This window comes from Chelmon rostratus, chromosome 12, assembly GCF_017976325.1.
Source record: "Chelmon rostratus isolate fCheRos1 chromosome 12, fCheRos1.pri, whole genome shotgun sequence".
Classification (NCBI taxonomy): domain Eukaryota; kingdom Metazoa; phylum Chordata; class Actinopteri; order Chaetodontiformes; family Chaetodontidae; genus Chelmon; species Chelmon rostratus.
The window spans coordinates 4,203,864-4,217,514 of record NC_055669.1 but is presented as its reverse complement, the minus strand read 5'-3'; the positions used below and the strand labels follow the sequence as shown (position 1 = coordinate 4,217,514).

The 13,651-nt window shown below is 43.1% G+C and overlaps 1 protein-coding gene across 1 annotated transcript in view; it reads left to right on the top strand.

The window, feature by feature from the left end:
• The window catches only part of brinp2 (bone morphogenetic protein/retinoic acid inducible neural-specific 2), a 120,035-nt gene that overhangs the window by 56,849 nt on the left and 49,535 nt on the right, over positions 1 to 13,651 (top strand). The window contains exon 4 of the mRNA XM_041949501.1: positions 1,321 to 1,426. Within this exon, the coding sequence (XP_041805435.1) occupies positions 1,321 to 1,426 (106 nt within the window). The remainder of the gene's footprint in view (positions 1 to 1,320; positions 1,427 to 13,651) is intronic.

The window sequence follows — 13,651 nt, the reverse complement described above, 5'->3', positions numbered from 1 at the left end:
GTTTGTAGTCTATTCATAACATGAGCTTTGGCAGGGGTCCTTAACTGCATTTATCCAAGGGCCAGAATTTTGCTGTGGGGGCCAGACTTAAATACAACTACTCCTACTAATAATAATAATTAGGCTACTAATGCTTAATAATTTAACTCTCGAACAAAATTAAGGTTATTTTTAGGAGTCCATATCAGTGGAAACAGTCTATTAAAAAACATGGGAAATCCATACTGATAACTAGACACTGAAGTAGAGACTCAATGCAACAGTTGGCCTATGAAAAAAACAAAACAAAACAAAACACTTCACCTCCTCTAGCATCTAATGGACAAGCTTTGTGAGTCTGTCCAGGTGAACTATGGATCGCCAGCCCCTGGCACGCAGCCAGGCACCGATGAGTAACATTAGTGCTCATTTTCTGAATTCATTAATATTCTGTGGGCCCAGTGGGGATGTGGCAGGCTGCATACAACCTGCGAGCTGATGATATGGGTAGGCCCCGGATCGACTTGACGAGATCCGGACTCTGAGAAGGCCTGCTATAGAGTGACACAGTCCATGTATGGAGTAGGTCAGGGTGGATGGATGGGTGAGCAAAACATTTGGGAAACTGAGCGAAATATAATATTGCGGCTATTTGAATGTAATTAGTACCTAAAGGCAACAGGATACGTACACAATGCAATGAGAGTGGGAGGAACTGGGTTCATGAGCTCAAATTGACCCTGGAGTCAAAAAACAAGTCCCTCATAATTTAATCATTCAAACAGAATGTGTGCTATGTTTGTTCACTTTATTATTTCTCAGAAAAATAAAACTCATGTTACTACTGCATCTTTGCCATGTGTCAGTTTTAAGCCCAGTTGCTTTCAAACACATGTGACAGTGGCCATTATCAGACTTCACGACCGCACACGGCTCCTTAAAGGTATTCGACTTAACGCGACCTTCCCTGCGTACCTCTCATTTTGCTGCTTCAGAGTTGAAACCATCTTTTGCAAACACCTGCGCTCGCTCTCTCCCTCGCACTTCTCACCCCCCCCAACCCCCCTCCCTCCCTTCCGCTGTTCACATTGCGGGCAGCTGCGGCTGCAGGTGTGGGATGGAGGCAAAAGATGGCGATAGTTTTCTCTGCTGTCAGAGGGCTCTGCCACATCCAGTCCTCTGCCTGCCTTCACACGATCCGCCTGCCACAAGCTGTGCGCTCGGCTGCCAGAGACAGAAACAAACATCTGCCTCATTCACTGCTAATGTGGCATAATAAAAAAAACAACAACAACCAAAAACATATATGGTAAATACATCTGTCCTTCGTCTGTTTCCTAGGTAACCGAAACAAGGACGGGCCCTCTCGGCTGCAGCAACTACGACAGCTTGGATTCAGTGAGCTCGGTGTTGGTGCACAGCCCAGAAAATAAGATCCACCTAAAGGGTAAGGCTGGAACACACACATGCACGCACACACACGCACACACACACACACACACACGACACATATGCATTCTCTCACACGTTAAATTTATGTGCATACACACACATTCACAGCCCTGGAGAACAGGTCCACTGAGGGGATAGGATTTTTCACGCACACAAACACACACACACACTTGAAACACACACTGCCACCACCTCCATCCACCACCCTGCCAAGCCTCTCACCTCCTGTGTGTAGTAGTTGGCCGGGGTGACCCTTTACTTTACGCTGCAGTAGTTTATATGTCTCCTCTGCTTGACTGCCTCTCAGTCTCAGGGGGAATCTGTTATCTTACCAGACTGTAGATGGACCACGCTGACCCCACCCTAACCCCTACAACTACACCTGGAACTCCCAGCACACGAGTAAAGCTGAATTGGTAAAACGTATCACCAAAATGTCACCAAATGATGGGAGGTAGTGGTGGAATAAGAAAGCTGTTTTTCAGATTCAGCCATGCTACAAAAAGAAGTCTGGGCGAGGTTCTTGGCCTAATAACCTCCGTCACTTTGCAACTAATTGTGCAATTCAGTTTAATGTGCAGTGTAATGTTTTGCAGCAATACTTACTGTCCTGCTTATCTGCATTTACTTTGTTGCAAACAAGCCAGTGTCACGATGCTTCTGCTCCTTCCACACCAGAATTCAAAGCTGGAAAGGCCGACGACACTGCAGTGGTTTGTGTGCTTCCACTGATGCTGGCCCAAATTCATGAAGGTGATCCTGATGTGGGTGTGTTATGAACATTCCTCCTGCTGGATACTGATACCATACCAAATATCATGAACTCGCAGTTGACCAGCTGCAGCAGAATATGTGCTACCATATGATATGATCAATTAAAGCAAAAAAAAATAAATCGAGATAAACGTATAAATATACAGATATCAGATAAATAACACTGGAAAATGTTTAAATATGTAACTTAAAATTACAGATGAGATCAGAGCATGTGAAGTAAGAGGCCGCTCTTGGCCAGCTTGCTGGTTCTAAGTCACTACAGGGATATGACACAAGGAACCAGTGTTTTCCACCAGCACGCTGCTTTAAATGTGAATGTAGGTCTATTCAATAATACAGCACAGCTCCTGCTGCTTTCATGACAGAGAAAGATAATCAATGGTAAAGCTCCTGTTTACGTTAATTGTTATTACACAGAAATGAAGCTAAAAGATCCACCTGAGGAGACTAAAGAGACACATTTCCTTATTTTCAAGACGATAGAACAGGTGTTGCTGCTTAGATGAGCTCAGGTAAATATGATTTGTCTGTGTGAAGTTGTGTTGGTGAGTCTCAGGATAGACGTAGCTGACACACCGGTGTCCACCCTGCTTATTATTTCCCATTGCTGTTAGTCTGGTTACATCTGGCTTTGCACGTAGTTCCGCTTTTACGTTAGTCTCTATGTTTTTGACATCACAGCAATCAAAGCGTGCGCTCATGGTTTGTTTTCCTCTGTTTTTAGCTTTCATGGATTGGTCATGCTAACTCCCTCATTCCCATTTTTCCTGCAGAGGAACCAGAAAGAAAATACAACTCATTACTTCCAAGGCAAACATCTGTGGCCTGCATCACTGCAGGTGATAATAATTCAGTAGCATATACTACTTCTACTACTGAAACGATGATCACAACATTCGTGAAGATGATTTTTAACCCAGCAGGCTTGTGGGCAGACTTTCTAATGCATAAAAAGATTAGAAGAACATGAAGAGAAGAGAATATCAAAACACCATTATCCTCCCCGACCACCTAGCCTTGTCCTTTCCTTCAGGACCTATCATATAAGGAATAAACGCTTGCTGATCTGTAACCTCTTCCAAAAAGCAGACAAAGGGGGACCAAACTTTTTAGACATTTGAGGTCGTCCTTGAGACTGCACCTAATCTCAGGTGTAAGGTTTCACACATTTCATTGAGTCACTGCTTCACACTGGGTACTTCACATCTCCAAAGCTGAAGTATAATTTGCTTTTCTATTCTAAGGGCAAAGGCAATAGTGTTGTTGGAATGCAGTTGGTGTCCCTGTGCTTCTGGCATCAGAAGTATTATCAGCATAGGGTCTGGCTGCAGTGTGGCATCAAACAAAGTGGGAAAAAAAGCTTGCTTTCAGAGCAGTACCTATGTAAAACCTTGTAAGGATTTATGTATGAGTGTTACTCTGTGTACGGTGTCACTCATAGGGACAAACCCACAGAGAATTATCACTCCGCTCTGCAGTCCCCCTTGGCTCTGCAGAGCATTTTAGCATCTTTCAGCTCTTTGTTTGCAGAAGGCAGCTGTTCCCAGCAAAACTCTAGTAAACCCACTCTACACCAAAACGACAGATAATGGGCCTCATGCCACTACGTTTTTGTATCGTTATGCTAAATCTCTTACTTTTCTCTTTTAGGTTTGTCAGGTTTTCCATGTCTGATTCACCAAATTCGTCACTGCTGTAAATTGCTTGTTTCAGCTACCTCCTGCAGAGAAAGTAGGACGAGGAAATTGAACAGAGCCACGAAATCACTTAAATTGCTCATACGCACCACTTAAAAATGAATCTGTTCATATGAATGGTACTTCCAAAGAAGCCTAATGTAGGCAATTAGATGGTGAACTGATGATGGTGATGGTAAAAGACTTTTAATGAGTGCTAATGTTGCTAGATGTGAAAATAGGTAACGAATTGCTAACACCTTCGTTATGTTATCAGCTGAAAATGTGTGAATTTTGTGTTTACAGCTCGCTTTGCTGCTCCCATGTGGCCAAAGGAATCACTGATTTCTTCTTTAAACTTTGGAAAAAGCATTCCAAATTATAAATCACCAACAGTTTGAAAGGACAAAACTCATCCCATGAAATTAATCAGGTGTGTGTGAGTGTGGTCAAATCAGATTTCCAAAAATAAAACAAGCAAACTGGTGCATGGAAATACCTCAGAAAAAGCACAAACACAGGCATCGCATCATGCTAAATAAACATGTAGGACCCCATCACTTACATTAAGAAGGTGCTTAAGGAAATTGATTTTAAGGGCCTTGAAGTTTAAAAGGGATTTATTAATAATCAATACTGGTATGTTTAGCACAAGAAAATGAGTTTAGACACCTCGTTCGTCAGGTCCAGCCCTAGAGTTTTATTAGTGGGTTCATTAAGATGTTGGTTAACTGTGTCTTCACTGAAATTGAATTTCCTAAATGCACTCCCATATATTGTCTTTTCAGATAGTGGATAGTCGATAGTGGAGCTCCCCTCTTCCCTGATAATAGTGGTTATCAGATAGCGGTGTCAGGAGGGAAACAGCTAAATTTTCCATCTATTTACTAAAACACTAAAGCTGCACAGTGTGTGATACATTTGTTGTATGTTGATTTTGTAAAGGAACTGGAGGAAGAGCAACCACAGCAATGTGCAGGGGCAAACTCTTCTTCTAATTCCAGCCAATTAGACCGATGGGCCCCATTTAGCTGGAATTTCAGCACTCTTATCCTGGCAGCCCCATCAACAAAAATTAGGTCGTGCAAGTCGTTTCTGGCTTTTGCAGCACTGGATAAAGTCTGCATTTAGGTGCCAAGTGTCTCAACGAAGAATGACCGAATATACAGGAGAAACTGGCATATTTTGAAAGAGGTGAGAAGATATTTTTCAACTATAACTGTTGAATGTTTGCCTCCATTAGTGCTTCCCAGTAATTCCTACACTCATCCAATTCACAACCTCTCCATTGTAACAGGATGAACCACTCGAGCTGCACAGCATCTTTTTGCTCGAGCCTCTGCGCCTCTGAAAATCATAAAAGAAAAGAAAAATGAGATGAGAGTTAAAGGGCAGAGAAGTGTTGTTTCATTTTGTGGCGATGTTGTAAGAACCTCTAAAGGTCCGTGCTGTATGTTCTCCAGGCAAGTGGAAAAAATCTGTTTGTATTTTCTATTCCCCCGAATGCTTCAACACTCCAGTTTTTGCTTTTTCTGATCGCATGCCTGTGTGTGAGTTGTGTACCTTTAAGCTTTGCCTGGGTGTTTGGGTATGTGAGCATATGTGCCTGCTTGAAATGAAGACGACCGGGTTGGTGCTAACAATGGCTGCCCTGCTCTCATCGCTAATGGTTGTCAAAAACAGCCTTGACTCAGAGCAATGCTGTGAAGTGGAGCAGCAAAGTCCTTATTATTTTTATTGAACATCTTTTCAATGCTTTTAGCCGTCGAAATTAAACATCTACTATCGTGTGTGTGTGTGTGTGTGAGAGTGTGTGAGCGTGGGTGGTGTGTTTCAGTATGAGTGCATCAACAACACATCAAGAGTCGATACAGCAAGTCCATTTAGAACACACAGGACTGTGTGAGGAGGGACAAAATGCAGGCGCCAGTGCATCAGTGGGTTAAGCAGCATTTAGGCTGCATGATGTTCACGCAATCCTCCTCTCACTGCAGTGTCCCATGTGGACAAAGTTTGACTCCACAAATTCAAACTCAGAGAAAACAATATCTGTGCCCCACATATGGTTATAACTGACTCAGACAAACAGCTTGGCTCTCCTGACAGAGGGTTTACCAGGACCTGCGGTGACATTATCTGTGCCAGTGAGTGGGAATGAACATAAGTAGCATCCTTTAAAGGGCCTCAGCCAGCCCCAAACCAGGAGCGCTGCAGGAATGATCTTTTCCGCCTTCTCGAAATGATTGTAATGGAATTATTGTCACAATTTTAAAACATGTTATTATACGGAAATATACTTACACTTACTTTGATCTCATTTTCACAGGTTAGTGTGGAAATCACTGGAAATAATCACAGCAGAATACACAATATTATTCTAGCAAGAGCAAGAATGTTTATCTCTGCCAGGCATAAGCGTGGAGGATTATGTGTTGCAGTGGTTCAGAATTATAATACATATTATATGATATATATGCATATAATTTGGAATATAGATTTTTTTATAGCATAATTTTGGAGGACATCGTACGTGGTGATCACGTTAGTGTTGGCAGATTGTTTTCTTGACATTTTACATCGCTGGTGTTCTGGAACCTGCGTACTGCCCCCCTTCATTCCACCGGTCATGCAGCCCTGCAGTCCCTGTTCCCCTCCCACATTCCCCCAGACACACCCGCAACAAGCTCTGCTGCTGCTGACCTGCTCAAAACTGCAAAGCTGAAAACAAATCTCAAACATTCGGGCTGATCGCTACTTGCTTCCCTTTGTTTTATTCAACATGAATGATGCATTTTGTTTAAGATGATGTCCATCCTGTCTGTCCTCACAACAGCGCCCTCCCTGCACAGTGTGTTTCTTTCTGTCTGCTTACCTCCACGGGTTGATCAGGCAATCTAGCGCCAGTAAATCACTGAGAATCAATCACTGAAAGGAAGTTCATCTGCAGGCAGACGGGTTACTCTGTGGTCAGTAAAATTACTACCCCAACAACGCCCGTCAGAGTTTATAGGCTGACTTCCTGGTTCTTGTTGGACTGTTTTCCTGTGCAAAGACGGATCCTTATGTACATTTTAGGTGCTGTCTTCTTTGGTGTTGCCTTGAAATCAAGTGGTTTTGACATTCTGGAAACAAATCTTTTTTAATATTGATGATGGGCATAGGTCAGGAAGTGTGGTGGTGAGGAAATGCAATGAGTGAGACTCAGGACCGCTGCAACATCTCAGTGTGGCTTCTTGCTCCCTCGGCCCCCCGTGGTTCCTGCGAAGACAGAGAAGGAGGCGGGAAAGTGGGAACGGGTTGTCGAGGGGAGGCTGTTAAAAACTGAGACAAATGGGAGAGAGAGTGTTGGACACAAGCTTTTTGTAGAAAGCACAGGAAATTGGTCCAGACAAGGTGTTGCCTTTGTTCTTGAGCTGGAGTTATCATAACTTTGTTAGGCTGAAGTCACAAGCTACAATCATTTTTAGTGTCAACATACTTTCAGTTCCACTTAAACCCCACATTTCACCAAAAGAAAGTTCATCCCTGAAGTGCTTCTACTCCAGAACCAGGCTCAAAGACTCACACCCACATACGATCACTCTTGTTTTAACCTCTTATATTTGCAGTTTTTAATGTTTAAAGCAGCCTGTCATCCAAGGCCTGCGACACACAACCCCGACTCCAAAAAAAGTTGGGATGCATCCATGAGTCTATGATAAATGTATGTGGACTTGCTCACAACGTATTTCTCACAGTGTTGTCTCGAAAGGATTTTCTGATGCGAGCACAAAAATGAATCTGCAGGCCTGGCTTTTTAGTCAGAAATGACACCATTGCCTGCTGACAGCTGCTCAGTGGCCTTCACAGAGGGACTCCAGGAACACTTCTAACAGATCGTCCCCACAGCACCCCCAAATGCACCATCAGAACTCTGCTGGATTTCCATCAGTAGCGGGAGCGGGGCCTAGGGACACGTGCTGCACGACACTGTGAGCTCCTGCAGGGTGAGAGGTCTGTCAAGTGCCCCCCCCCCTCTGCTCAGGCCTAACTCCGGGCAGTCACTGAAACAAATTCTCAGCACACCACCTGTCACTATGTAACGCGGCATATAAATCATTTGCCAAATTCTTCTTATTGGTGCTTTCTCTGACAACACAGACCTGAATGACTCGAATGTAAAGGTTGTTGAAAGCGAGGGAGGATCTAATTTACTCACCTTACCTATTCCCAGCCTTACTGCACAGCATTTTGCATACAGACACCATAGCTGAGTCTGTGCAAAAAAACACCAAACTATCAGAAGAGAGCACAAAACAGTTGAGGAACCTGCAGCCGAGGAAAATATGCATTTCATTCTTTGTGACAAGTCGACAGAAAATTCAAGTGACAGTCTGAAGGAAACATCAGAAGTGAGAAAGAAAGACGGCAGGCAGCCATAAAGATAAATGTAAAGAGAGACAGAGAGAGCGTGTCATACAGCAGCATCCGTGCCAGCCCATGTACTCGACTGCACATTTGAGCTGGGTCGCCGCCAGAGCCCGAGGCTGCGGAGGGAGGGAGCACAGTCCAAGGGTACCTACACCATCTCCTCTGCAGCCATAAGTGTATTCCAGTGTAGTGGAACAAGCACTTACTAAAGAAAAGACTTAGAGAGAACAAACACACTCTCGGGCACACGCTGATAACAGAGGGGTGGTGATCATAGGGGAGGCTTAAGAGCATCAAATTGTTCCAAAATGGAAAGTGCGGTCTCTGCTGGAGATTGAGACAGAGAAACAGAGGGTCTGCTATTTCTGGTCTGCTGGGGTGATCTAAATCTGTGGCTGGATGGAAGCAAGGCCTTATGGGTAATGACCCTAAAAGCCCCCATCAAAAAGGAGACACCCACAGGTTTTTTCCTTGAAACTCCTGGGGACTGTAAAGCAGATGCCTGAAAAGAAAAAAATGACAGAAGCGAGAGTTGTTTTTTTTTTTATCACTTTTGTTAAGTTAAGACAAGGCAGATCATAATCTTGAACATCTTGACAATTACCTACATATCTGTATATAATGAAACGTAATAAATGCCTCTCGTCATTTCAGATATCTGCCGACCTGTCATGTGATGTGTTCCTGCAAAGCCCAGTCACCTGGGCCCCTCACCCACCAGCACACCCGTTCCCTCCCCTGCTGATGCACCAGCCCTGATTCCCCAGTTAGTTGCTGGGTAGTCTACCTCAGTGTTGCAGCTTTAGTTCCTGTTGCTTTCCTAACTAATCTTTTTATTGGTGGAAAGGGATGAGGTAGAGACATATAAAACATATAGGCAGACAGGAAAAGTTTACATGCAACATATACCTGATGTTGATGAGGTAACCTGAAAAAAATAGACAAAACAAAACCAAAAAAGGAGGAAGAAAAGAAAATTTATAATAATCAGTCGTTATGCAGGTCTTTGATTTATAACTGAGGGGGAGAGGGAAGCCTGAGCAAATGAAAAAAGGTCTGGTGAGGTCATAACGACCCTGAAGTTGGCGCCTCTGGGCACCACCCGTGGCGCCACAGGGGTACGAGGGCTCTGGCAGAGGTGCTGGCCCGTCGCAGAACACATATGGCTCCTTCCTGAGCCGGCCCCTAAACCCTCAGCAGGGAGCCGGCTTTGTCGGGGCCAGGAGGTGTCTGAAGAGTGTTTTGAATCCAGTGAACTGTCTCTTTGCTGTCTCATTACCGGCACAGGTGGCATGATTTAGTGAAACTAAAGAAGTCTTGGAGGGAAATAAATTATTCACAAATAGATAAATCTAGAAGTAAAATATCTAAATAAAGAATAATAATCAGAGTGAAAGAATCACAAAAGCAACAACAGACAATTTTGCTAATACATGAAGACGGGTGAACAAATAAATAAGAGCAGAGAAAATGTAAGGATGGTTGATCCAGTTCCCACCTTCGCCTGCCTGCCCCCTGCCTGCTCAGTTTGCCCCTCGCTGACTGATTATCTGTCGACGAACTCCGCTTTGAACTGTTAGTAAGTCAACAACTGATTGATTTCAACTGCTCTGCCTCTTGAGTCTGCGTGTTCACAACCATTACAGTACGGCGGATTGATGATTGATTAATTCACTGAGTGATTAAATGATTGTCTTTAAGCCCCGTCCCCAGAGCGCTATGTAATTAATAAAATGACACCAGTGTTAGATTAATTGTAATTACACATCAAACTGGAATACAGAGGAAGGTAGCAACCTGGAGGCTTAATAATGAGTGACTTAAAGAGAATACTTTCTGCTTCTGCTCCTCTTCATAATCACTGTGCCCTTATATACTGCAGGTGGGTGGGGATAAGAAGTGTAGTACACATGCAGTGTTACATGTTCGCTAGCTCCTTTTTCCTGGCACATCGCTACATTTCATGGTGCATTACCACCCATGGTCAATCAGTGCAGCATTGTTATACCTGGAATGTGTATCATGCATGGGGAGAGTTAGGTTCAGGCTAGCCTCTGTTCCACCAGTCTCAGTAGCTTAATGCAGCCTCTCATTAACCATTTGCCATTAGATATTGAAGGCATTATCATTTCAACAATTTTAAAATGTGATTGATTTGTTATTATATGGAAAACTACAATGTAATCCCAATGCGAAGTCTACAGGCTGAGCAGGTGGTGCCAGGGACGGTGACACCACCGCACATCAGAACACAGAAGTGGACCAAAGCAGGGGAATAGAAAACTTTTGGTTTTTTTTTTACTTCAGGCACTAAATGGCCAACTTTAATTGGAAACAATGGCCGCCATCATGGAGTCCAGTTCAGGTTCTGCTGCTAACATACAAACAAAACATGAATAACTCAGTAGTACCATGAGTGATCAAAAACAATACCTCCATACTGCACTATTTGTTCTTCTGTAAGTGATTCAAATTATGTCATTCCATTTGTATTAAATTAAGCAGAAATGACTGTGAAAAGCAGCAAGCCGGGAAGAGGAGGGGTGACCAACAAGTGTCGAACTCTGTCTCACAGCCATGCTGAACAAACTGCCATCGTTTTCACTTTCCACTTTTATTATGTTCCTTATATGATCTACACAGAACAGATTTTCTCTTCTCTAATTCTCTAATATTACAACAAAATTACTATGCTAGCTTCTGGGATTAGAATATTGCTTATTGTAAAACCACATATTCCATACAATATACACATTATATATAACATATACATAAAGACACTTGTTTCTAATGTTAATAGTGTTATTCTACCATCATGGAGGTTGTAGCAGCAGCAGACAATTTCGGCTGGGGTAGCAAAGGAAAGGCTTCATTATTAACTGAGAAATAGTATTGGGAAAGCATGGCGATAGCACTGAGAAATAGTAGTTTGATAAACATTCAAAGCACAAAGTCCACTTACTGGAAATCTGACATCTTTGATGAAAGACAAATTTCTAGCAGGTGGGCTTTGTGCTTACAATTTGATAACAGTGATATCGGTGTTAAGACTGTAATGCTTAGCTTCCAGTTGGTTGGCTGCAGTAAATCTAAGACAAAAGTCAGGGCTCTGATTGGTTCACACAGCCTGCTACACGTTTGTCAAAGTTTGGAACACACGTCCACATTTTTGAAGGGGTAATTTGGCCTCTCATGAGTTGTACTGCTTCCACTCGCGCACCTTTTAATGAAACAGCAATTTAAACCGTGTTCAGGCGTCACAGCTACACCTCGAGGTTTAGAGCTACAACATATTTCTGTATCTGGCGACACTAAGGGTACAGCCAAACTCTCAGACGTGCTCCAAGCCACCAATCAAATGGCAAGGATTGCTATTTCTAAAATAAATTAACCTTGTTAACCCCACCTGGGAATAATAAAAGAAAAGAAACATTTAGGGGGTGCTCAGGTGGAGAAGAAGAATGGAATCAGTGGTGCTTGTTCTGATTTGCTTTTCTTTAAAGCAGCTTTATATCATTATATATTTAAACCGAGGCTGTAAATGCTGCATGACAGCAGCTCAAAACAGAATGATATGACTTCTTCTACCACGGCTTATTTGGAAACGACTTTTACTGCTGCAACAACTTACGAACCCAGAGCAGTCCACAGGAATATGGCTGCATCTACTTTTCAAATGTGAGAAAGACAGAAAGAAAGACAGTAAGATCAACAAACAGCGAAGTGGAAGAGAGACAGAGAAAGTGGGATAATGATTGGCTATGGGAAGAGTGTGATTTAGCTGTCTCCCAAACTGAAGAGACCCCTGCCAGACTTGCAACTAGTACACACACAAACACACAAACACAAACACACACACACATGCAAAAACCTCAAAGCACCTGCCAAACCATGGAAGAGGAGAAATGCGACTAATTACATCTCTTTCCAAGCCATTGAAAGAGTAAATACCAAAGAAGAGACATGCATATTCATAGCGGGGCACAGTGGGATTGACTTGGCTGTTGAAAATCATCCAGAGTGAGATTGTGAAGCGGGGAGAGAGGAAGCTTTTGACACAACAAATTGATGATTATTAGACATACAGGAAGAGGCACACGGACCAGCAGACAGATTCAGAGAAACAGCATGAACGCCGCACGGCAAGCCTTCTCAGAGCCGCCTGCTGCTTTCTAACAGATGACGATGCATCACACATCGACTTCTGATTTGGTTTAATAGACTGTGCAGTCAAACTTTGGCACCTAATTAGCATGCCGCTGTATTATAGTATAGGCTTATTTAAATAATGAAAACAGTGAAATTTAAGCTGTGATGGTACCCCGTTGTTAAAGGACATGAAGACGTACGACGTTTCCCACAACTTGAGCATTTAATTGCAAGCAACTCCTCAGTCTGTGCTTTTTGAATCTTCTAAAGTATGTAAAAACACAATCCATTTTAGTCTATATGTATAGTGTATATGTAGTGGATGTATAGTATATTGTAGTGTTCGTAATATCCAGTTTTTGCTTTCTTATTCACATCCAAAGGTGAAAATCTAATAGTTTTGGAAATCTAACACATACAGTGGTTGCACTTGCAGACTTGCATATCATAGAAGGGTGGAGGAGGTCTGCGCTGTCTGGCTGCCCTTCTACTTTCCCTAATGTTTTTGTGTAGCACAGTTTGCACAGTCTTTCATTCCGTTTGCCATGAATTTGTGTATTTGCCCATGGGCTCTATCTTTCAGCAGGCAGTTGTGGAAACTTTGCCAGTGGGACTTTTCCGCCGCAGACGTTTTCCAGTTGGCAGAGTAGGAAACACCACAGGTGTTGCTGATAATGTTAGCGATGGCTCTGTTCTATTCGAGAGCGCCATGCCGGGGAGCCAGTGCGAACAATAATGGGGCCTTGAGAGCGGAGCAGCGGAATGGAATTCAGCCCTCATTCGTTTTATTATTTACACCTGTGCCTTTGCTGCTGTGACATGTCAAAATGTCTTCTGTGAAAAAGGTCTGCTCAAGAGAAAAATGCCTGAGGCAGAAATGTCACAAGCGGATACCAGTAAGTCCTCGGTATGAATATGTTTGCTGCTGTGACTTATTGTAATCCCCCTAAGAAGTGAAATGAGTGGATTTAATTTGTTTTACAGTGCCACCTTGGTCATATAGGATGGAATAGTGCACTGCACTCACAAAGCTAGTTAGATGTGCTAACATAAATGTCTGACCCCCTGCAGTGTTGTGGGTCTGAGGTAACTGTATGACTGACAGTATGTTCAGTTTGTTCTGTTTGCTTTCAGATCTCCTCAAAAAGAGTATGTGCATCTTATCCAGACAGTAAATGGTTGATGCACCACATAGTTTCTTACACAGA